Source organism: Lineus longissimus, chromosome 9 (genome assembly GCF_910592395.1).
Source record: "Lineus longissimus chromosome 9, tnLinLong1.2, whole genome shotgun sequence".
Taxonomy (NCBI): Eukaryota; Metazoa; Nemertea; class Pilidiophora; order Heteronemertea; family Lineidae; genus Lineus; species Lineus longissimus.
This window is the reverse complement of record NC_088316.1, coordinates 9,080,921-9,091,242: the sequence shown is the minus strand read 5'-3', so window position 1 is coordinate 9,091,242 and position 10,322 is coordinate 9,080,921. Positions and strand designations below refer to the sequence as shown.

Here is a 10,322-nt window from a genome sequence, read left to right as displayed (position 1 = left end):
AGATGTGCAAATGCTTTTATTTAGGAGAGGTGGTGAGTACATATTTCAACTAGAAACAATAAATTCTCAAACCAAAAACACTGGACTGATTATTATTACAAGACTTACCTTTATGTTTTCAGGTGAAACTGTACATACTGATATTGTGAAATTACCAGGCGTCGAGATGTGCAAATGCTTTTATTTAGGAGAGGTGGTGAGTACATATTTCAACTAGAAACAATAAATTCTCAAACCAAAAACACTGGACTGATTATTATTACAAGACTTACCTTTATGTTTTCAGATGAAACTGTACATACTGATATTGTGAAGTTACCAGGCGTCGAGATGTGCAAATGCTTTTATTTAGGAGAGGTGGTGAGTACATATTTCAACTAGAAACAATAAATTCTCAAACCAAAAACACTGGACTGATTATTATCAGACTTACCTTTATGTTTTCAGGTGAAACTGTAAATACTGATATTGTGAAGTTACCAGGCGTCGAGATGTGCAAATGCTTTTATTTAGGATAGGTGGTGAGTACATATTTCAACTAGAAACAAAAAATTCTCAAACCAAAAACACTGATTATTATTACAAGACTTACCTTTATGTTTTCAGGTGAAACTGTACATACTCTGATATTGTGAAGTTACCGGGCGTCTATATGTGCAAATACTTTCATTTAGGATAGGAGAGTAGGTGAGTACCATTTCAACCTAGAATACAAAAAATGACTATTTGACTCTCAAATAAGCCAATAAACATACAAGATTGACAATAATTAGCGCAAATACAGGCGCACAATATCCAGACTCCTCAACCATGTGCATAACTCAGCGATGGGCGTAGACTAAACCAATGCTGGCCCCAACAAACAAGCTGGGGAACAGCAAACAAGACTGCATGGTCACACACCACATATGACATGCAAGTTATTTTGTAGGTTAAACCGAATCAAGGTTTGTAACTAGGCCTATATCCGCATATTTTGAAAAAGTGACTAGGCCTTTATTCAGTATTTATTTACTTCACCGTGGAGCTGCGAAGTAATAGAGGAATTCCCTGATGTAGTTCACGTGGTCAGGGTGCAGGAGTTCCCCTACCGCCTGGCTATCCGATTTAGCATCTACCGTTCCGGAACGACATCAGCGCCTCTAGTGTCAAGGTCGTAAATTTGCCATTCTTGATTTTGGCGCCAAACGAATCCAAAAAAACGCGTTAAAACAATTAAGAATATAATTATAAGCTACAAAAATTCGTTATTAACTAACTGGTGAAGAAACATACACAAATATCTAGGCTAGCAGGTGGAAAATTCAATTATTATTTCACCACAAAGAGCTGCTTCTGTCGGCAGATATGAGACAGCTACCGGGGCGGGGACTATTTCTTTATGGGGCCTTGTTGTTCAGCGTCTCCAAGGAATTCTATTTTTAGAGTCCAATGGGGGGGGTTGGGGGGGCCTTCCCCCCCAATGTACTGACTAAAACCTGTCACTTTCAGAGAACGGGGGAGGGGGTTTGGGGGACTCATCCCCCAATGTTCTGGCTAAATATGTCAGAAGGACGGGGGTTTGGGGGGCTCCCCCATGTCAAACAGTTGTGTGAGTTCACTAGAGCTTGCTCTTTACATATTATTTGAAGGAGGCATATACCGTAACGTACATCAATCCGGGCAACAGTCACACTTGAAAGCAGCCTCGTAATATGTGTTCCGTTATAGGGAAGGAACCACGGTGGTGTCGAAGATAACATGCAAAGTTTATCAACACCAAGAAAAAAAGCAAGAGGAAAGAGTCGATCGGAATGGCATGAATGGCGCTTCAGAGGATTAAAATCTGACCGATGAAATGTGCAGATAACTGGTAGTTCTTGCCTCTGATTTATGATTTATGTTGTTATTTGTATAATATAATTATCATTAAATATTATGCGCGTTTTTACTGGCGGCTTTGTGATTTTTCCGCGGATTTCCGCGGAATCCGCGTTTTATAACAGCCGCTTGCCGTACGCTACCTGGTGCGGAAGTGGTCTATTAATTTGAAGTAAGGTAATTTTTAAGTTAAAATAGGATTTTATGACCTTTTTTACGCCTGAAATGTTGTTTTACTGCATCAAAATTGCTTTTTAAAAAAGCATTGTACCTCCTTTTCATTCAGTCCTAGCGGAAACATTGCCTATGCACACTTCACGTCCATGTTAGTCAATATGCATACTGAAAGGGCAGGCGGTATTTGCACCACGCCACCACGGGCACCACGCGACCACCACGCCACCACGCGAACAGGCGGAGCGATCATAATGACGATATCAAAACAGACCATCAGACCACAGACACTTGAGAGTTGTGGTTACACCTACCAATTATAGATGGCATGTTGGTATACTGCGTTGGTGCCTGTAAGGATTATATACAATGTATCGTAATAATGTATAATAATGATCACAATATTGAAGATAAGAAGAAGAATTCCCAAGCTTGTTGGCTTGGGAAGCCTAGTGATTCACCTTCCCTAAAGAATGCATAAGATTCGAGACATGTCCATTAAAGGGGCACTATAGGCAGCATCTTGGTAGGCAACATAAAGTTACACAAAGTAGCCAGTGAGTCTCTCACCTCTCACAATTTGTCCTAACCTAGTCACGCCTGTAACAGGGATACATTCAGTGATGAATCAAATAAGACCTAATGCCCTTACCCCCTGCTCCTACATAGTCCCCCTTTAATGGGAAACTATAGGCAACAGCTAGGTAGGCAAGATAAAGTTACACAAAGTCGCCAATAAGGGTCTCTCACACAACAGTATGTTGAAACTATGCACATGTGTTCGAGTGAGTGATAAATCTAACTCCTCCCCCCCCCAACCCACCCCACCCAAACGAACGGCCACCCCTTTAAAGGGAGACTATATAACCCACTCGTACTCGTATGGTTTTTGCAGGTCAGTCGTCAGTTGGAGTAGGTCTAGTTACTCAACGGTAATTCAGTACGTATTTCAGTAGTTGGCGTACGCCTTTATTCCAATAATCCCAAGAACGGGCATCAGAGAAGCTAGGATAGCAGCCAACGCCATCTATAATTGTTCCAAGAAACCATGATCCAATGAATCGACCGCTATTTTGATATCGTCATTATGATCGCTCCGCCTGTTCGCGTGGTGGCGTGGTGGTCGCGTGGTGCCCGTGGTGGCGTGGTGCAAATACCGCCTGCCTACTGAAAGAGGGTCTAGTAGTGAGAAATCCGAACCTCCGCATGGCCAGCACACAGCCACACTACCCACCTGGCATACATGTATTCAAATTCAATGTGAATTTCTTTAACATCTTTTTTTCAGGACACCTGCAGGTGCAGAAGATTCAAGACACCTGCAGGTGTACGGTCAGGATTTCATTCTCAACGTACTTGGAGTGGTCAAGTTGCCCCCCCCCCCCCCAGCCTATGCAATTTCTCAACAACAATTGGAATTTTTCTTTGACCTCGATTTCACTGTTCCAAGGATTGCAGCTATGCTACATGTTTCTGTATCAACAGTGCGCCGCAGGTTGAGGTAAGTCATTTGCTCAAAACTCATGATATAGCATGTCTAGAGCCTAGAGGCAATAAATAATGCAGGCTACTGTGGGCTATATTATTAATACTTATTTTAGGCCATTCAACAAAAAATACATGTACTTGTCAACAGTCAGTCAACTTGATAATAGTTGGTGGGGTGGACCTTTGATAATCAATATTTGAGCCCCTAAGAACCTGACTGGGCCATCCCATCTTAGCTTCGTGTTCTTTAGAGATAATTGGACTCAAAGTTTTCAGTCCTTTGTCTTGTCATACAGGTAATTGGAAATGCGAAATACCGGGTGGCCAAAAATAAACGTTTTGAACTTGGATCTCAAAACTAATTTGAATTCTCGGGTGTCTTGAAAATTTACACAGGGAATTAACATGGATTAAATTGGCTGCTGAATGTTGTTAAAAATTACATAGTCATTGTCATAGCTAAAACTGTACATAAAAATTAAGCAGTTGCACATGTTTCAAAAAACCCAAATTAGCTTGTCTGGCGGGATATTTCCATTTTCCTTCTTCAAAAACCACACCCCTGACAGCTAATATTGTGAAACGGAAATTCCTATCTGTATTTTTCTTGCTTTGCGATACTCCTTAAAGTTCTACCTTTACTTGGGCCTAAACGGGTCATGTATTATGCCGGGTGTTCGATCCACCTTACAATGTATTGTAAGATGTTGATGGATTGAAAACTATTGTTGTCTGTTTCCCTGGTTGACTCATTTTGTTTAGTTGTCCCGGGTCGCTCGCAGAGAAAATACCTGCCATCCGTCCATCTGTACGGCCACTTGTGAGCGCAAAATCCATAGAAGTAAGCCAGGTATCAAATTAAAAACACCCGACTGAGAATATTTTTTTCATAATAGATATTTAGCTTCGTTTTCACCACTGAGGTTTGGGTGAGACAACCCAAACCGCTTGGGTTGGTGCAAAATGTGGAGTCATTTCAAAAGCATTTAAAACATCACATAAGTCGATATTTAATTTGAGATGTTTTTAGAATAGAAATTGATACCTCACTGTCGGTATTGATTGTCTCACCCAAACCGCTCTGGTGAAGCCAAAATATTGGCCAAAACCGCGGCATAGCGAGGTTTTGGTCTACATATATTCTGATAGATTCTCTGAAACATTCTGTATTATTATATCTTTCAGATATTATTCCTTGTCATACAGATTGCGTCGTACCAGGATAAACAATATGCAACTTGATGCAGTTGTCCGCACCATCTGTTCCTTCAATCGACATCTTGGCTACAGATTAGTTCACGCCAGGCTTGTAAGCGAGAATATCTATGTTTCTCGGCAGCGAGTTAGAGATAGTATGCTTCGAGTAAACCCGACATCGGTGGCATTAAGGTGGTGTCATTCAATTAGGAGGCGTTCATACAGGGTTGCGGGACCAAATTCCCTTTGGCATATAGATGGAAACCATAAGTTGATTAGGTATGTACCATCACCAAGTCCATTAACTTTTCAATTTCCGTTCAAAAGAGAACTCTGGTAAAAACATTTTTGGTATGTATTTTGGGAGTGACTAGAGGAAAGTTCATTTCAAAAAAGGGACTTGTTTGATTCTTGATATATAACACCTGGGCAGCCACCTTGAAATCGGTTTCTGTCAATTTGAAGTAGAACCATTTGTCAGGTGAAATTAATTTTTGGTCTGAATGTTGGGGATGACTAGAGGAAAGTTCCTTTCGAAAATTGGCTCATTCGATTCGAGACAAGACCACAATTGATTTTTTAAGCCTTTTAGCAGTTAAATTGTCAATGTTTGACCGCGACGCATCAAAGAATGCGTCAAGTAGTGAAACTGAAATTCGGATATGATATACGGGTTAGTCTTGCGAGTAACTGGTGCGATGGAAATTGGTGATTGACCACGGAAATATTTTTATAATCGACAAATTAGACAGACTTTGATATTTCCACTGTTTTCAGCCAACTGGCAGAAAAAACTCAAAACACGCCCCCTATTACCCAATTAGCAAAATTCGAAATTTAATTTTTTCATCAAATAATTTCTTTATATCTGTAGACTTGCCACAGCAAATATTTTTTCAATACCTCTCCAAATATGTACTTGAGAGTAAAAAACATGCACTCGTCTAATTGATAGGCCTCGACCCTCCAACCTATGAATATTCATTAGTGGTCTTGTCTCAATGAAGGTACATTTCAGGGGTTAACATTTTGAGATTTTTTTCAAACTAATGTACGTGACATCCCACAACTCTCCAACAAAGGAAAGTCATATCTGGACATTTTTGGAGAAATGAGAGACATTTCAAAGAGTGGTACAACTGTGCCAAAGCGACAAAAGAGGACAAAATCGACAAAAAGTCATGATTTTGCAGCCAACAGCACCAAATTCAAAGACCTGCCCTGGCCAGAATAAGCAAGCTATGGAGCTGAAAATTTAGGATGTGATTCAGGAATATCTTTGCTGCTTAGGGCACAACTTTCAGAATCAAGGCCAAGGTAGTTTCAAAGAAATTACAAAATGAATGGCAACACAACAAGACTTGTAAAAATGAAACCGAACTTAGACCAGGGTTAGGTTGACTCTTATTTGGGTCAAATTAAGTTTTTTTCTCATTATTTTAGCTTGTTTTGACCTTAAATCATCAGCAATACAATATTCTAAATGAATTAGAGTGATTTGAGCACATTCAAATTTTTCACTATATTGCCCCAAAATGTAGTGTAAATGGAGACAAGACCACAATTGATTTTTTAAGCCTTTTAGCAGTTAAATTGTCAATGTTTGACCGCGACGCATCAAAGAATGCGTCAAGTAGTGAAACTGAAATTCGGATATGATATACGGGTTAGTCTTGCGAGTAACTGGTGCGATGGAAATTGGTGATTGACCACGGAAATTTTTTTATAATCGACAAATTAGACAGACTTTGATATTTCCACTGTTTTCAGCCAACTGGCAGAAAAAACTCAAAACACGCCCCCTATTACCCAATTAGCAAAATTCGAAATTAATTTTTTCATCAAATAATTTCTTTATATCTGTAGACTTGCCACAGCAAATATTTTTTTCAATACCTCTCCAAATATGTACTTGAGAGTAAAAAACATGCACTCGTCTAATTGATAGGCCTCGACCCTCCAACCTATGAATATTCATTAGTGGTCTTGTCTCATTCTCGATATGACAACCAGGGTGGCCATCTTGAAATCAGTTTCTATTAATTTGCATCACGCCTTATCTGTATTCCCGCACTCCCCATTTCCAAAACAGCATCATTCATAGACCTATGCTGGAATAAATCATGCTATAATCGAAAAGTGTAATCCTTTACATTATATTACAATGGTGGTATCAAAATAAAAAATATTTTCATTGTGCAGTTATGAATAAAGTCCTCTAATGCCGTGGTCACACTGGGGTTTTAACACGAATTGAATTCGAATTAAAACGTTGATACGTATTGGGGCGTCACACTCAATTCGGTTCATACCGATCTCAATCCGCTTTAACCAACACGGTTCTTAAACCGAATTGAATGCGAATCAGCTAATCCGAATCAACGAAACCGTATTGAGATTTCAAGTGTGACGCGCTTGATACGAATTAAGGTTTTCGATCGCACTGCTCATGCGCCCGGCGCATGGAAAGTGACCTTTGACCGCGGGAACTAGTGCTCCGAACTAGTTAACTGATGTATTTAAATTCATTAACTCAAATCGTTTTTGTTATGCCATAGAATAGGGAAAAATCAACTCCCTTGCACGTGACTTGCATTCTCATTTCCTGGCAAGGTATGTTGCCGCCGGTTCGTTGGTCAAAGGTACGCTGGTCAACAACATCGTTGCGGCGGGGTTTTCCCCGGTTTTGGCCTCGTTTTCGAGGGCGAGGCCGGGATTCTCCGCATTTAGCGACGGTGGTGTTGACTCGCTGAGGACACTCCTCTTTGACCCGAACTTTGGCAATAGGCATGGCCGGGAGATGGAAATGGTCAAGCACCTTTCGCGATTTTAACTTGTTAATAATGACTGTGTGATACTGTGATATTATATACTTATATATTTTGTACTTGTAAATTTTATTCTCCCATATGGGAGGTTAATGAATAATAATAATAATGATAATAGATGGCGCGTCGTTAGTACGCATTAGTGTGGCGCGTTTTAAACCGATTTGAATGCGTATTCGGGCCAGTGTGACGCGACCGTTCTGAAACTGGATTAACCAATTCGTATTCCGGAGAGCGCTCTACGGAATACGGTTTCAATTCGCATCCAGTGTGAACACACCATAAGTCTAAACACACCTGCGTGTGGTAAAAAAACCTAAAAAGTTCTCAAACTGCTTTTTTCCTGCAATATAATGAGACTGTTCTTCTGACCAGAATGATGCCGATTGGAAAACTAGATTATACATACATGTCTAAATATATTTTTTACTAATTTTGCTAATCAGGTCACGTGACCGACCTCAATAATTTAAAAAACCAATTTGCATAATGTTTTATCCTGGAAATGAACTATAGTCTTCTGCAAAGAAGTTCTAACTAAGGCTATGTAGGGGAGCCAAGTGCAAGAATTGTGCAAAAAAAGGGTTTTTAGGTTACAAGTGCTATAAACATTTTTGGGTAGGTACATCCATTCTATGAATTGAGGGGTTTGCCTAGCCATCTCTTGGAAACTCCTGTTGTGGACCATTATGAGACTCGAAAAAATACCCAAAACGTCATTTGTGTATAGGAATCATTGAAGAATATCATCCGATGAGGTATCGTCTGAAAGGGTTTGGCCTAGGCTACGATTTGAAATAGATTGATTATTGACCACACCTTTATTTAGTAATTTAGATCAGCAGAGGTCAAAATGTTCACCCGGAAGGGCCGAAGTAACAATCTAGGATGTCTCCGCATTAAAAGTCCTGGTGTGACCTTACCAACTGGAGCAATTGAATGAAATTAACACATATTTTTTATTTAAAAGAGTACCTTATTTTTGATAAATATAGTCATAGGGTATTTAAGATTATCCTCATTTTGTTTATTGACAAAAAGAGTTCCCAAGAGAAATGGCTGAGTAGACCTCTCAATTCATATGTAGAATAGATGGGGCTACCAAAAAATGTTTAAGCTAAGGCACACATGACGAACAAAATGACATAAACATTTTGTTCAAGATGACCGTTGTGTGCATGCATGTGACAAAAACAAAAACATTTGTTCCTGGAGAATTTTTTTCGGATATTTATGTGGAAAACAGATATGCGCCAAATGTGAACATGGTCATCAGGCAGTCGTTGATGACGCTCAGCATTTTTGACGTGACTCACTAGTGTCAAATGGTCCATCGTCTGTAGGTGTCGACGCTGAAAACATGACAAACAGCATGTCCCCTGGGCTCTTGAGCCCATTGGATAATACTCGTATTGACCAGTGTTGTCGATCGGCCCTTTTGTTCGGGAGCCCATGGGACATCCTGTATGTATACATACTGTCGTGGTTCTTCTACAACCACCCCGCACCCTTGCACTGTTATGCTGTTTGTAATGTAGTTGGCAGCCAGAATGCCATTAGCAGGGGCACATTTTTTGTCCAAATTGTTTCGACCACAATTAGTCCTGTGAATATCACTTTGATATACTTATGTATTTTATTTTATATTTTCAGATGGGGCTTTGTCATCCATGGTGGTATTGATGGGTACAGCCGTTTGATGGTTTTTCTGTCCATTGCGTGCAACAATCGTGCAGCAACCGTGCTAAGATCTTTTCGGACTGCCACCTCAACATATGGAATACCATCAAGAGTAAGGGCGGATCGTGGAACAGAAAACAATGAAGTCGAGACCTATATGAACGTCAATCGTGGGATGAACAGAGGGAGCATGATTCGTGGCCGCTCTGTTCATAATCAAAGGATTGAAAGATTTTGGCGTGACCTTTTCCACGGTTCGACTAATGTCTATTATGATCTTTTTTATTTTATGGAGGACTCTGGTATCCTTGATATAAATAACAATATCCATCGTTGGTCCCTTCAATATGTTTTTACACCTCGCATGCAGAGAAACATCACCATTTTCCAAAATCAGTGGAATAATCACCGACTTTCCTCAGAACGTGGTCATACCCCTTGCCAACTTTATATTGAGGGTATTCTACGTCTGTTAGGTTCAGGACATTCTCATATCGATAATATGTTTTATGACCCTGGTAGTAATGACCATTTGGAGCCAAATGATCTTCCAGATTATGGTATTGATTGAGAAGGACCGACCGCAAATGAGACTGATACAGTTCATGTAGCTGACTCTGATTGTCCACTTTCTGCAGAACATTTTGGTTATTTGCAAGACTCCATTTCGCCTCTTGGAGAACCCTCAGATCGCTATGGTATCAGCATATATTTGAGTGTATTGTATTTTATTAGCTCCCGTGACTCTTGAGTGAAGTTATTTCATCACTTCCTTGCACCCAGCAGCTATTATTTTTTGCGAATTTTATTGAGTCACTGTTTGTTTCTTGAAAATATTTGTGTTTTTTCAACATACAGGGTGTCCCAGAAAAAAGGTAATCCTGGCAAAAAGAGTTAATGTGATGAGATCATGCATTTTAACACTTTTGGCATTGGCAAGCCATTGCTTCTTAGTAAATCAGAAGCTATGAGCTTTCCATTGATGCTACTGTGACACCCATGCTGCTACGCATGACTGAGCACCAAGGCTCTGAAAAAGACTTGCAGATTTTACCTTGTTCCAAGTTGGGAAACTCCATCCTGATGTTATGCCAG

At 40.0% G+C, this 10,322-nt stretch overlaps 1 protein-coding gene across 1 annotated transcript; it reads left to right on the top strand.

Moving 5' to 3' along the window:
- The first annotated feature begins 3,434 nt into the window (after positions 1-3,434).
- On the top strand, positions 3,435-10,107 carry LOC135493847 (uncharacterized). Its single transcript, XM_064781467.1, has 3 exons — positions 3,435-3,535; positions 4,708-4,998; positions 9,201-10,107. The coding sequence occupies exons 1-3, from the start codon at positions 3,495-3,497 to the stop codon at positions 9,796-9,798; spliced, it is 930 nt and encodes a 309-aa protein (XP_064637537.1). The 5' UTR covers positions 3,435-3,494; the 3' UTR covers positions 9,799-10,107.
- Positions 10,108-10,322: the final 215 nt, after the last annotated feature.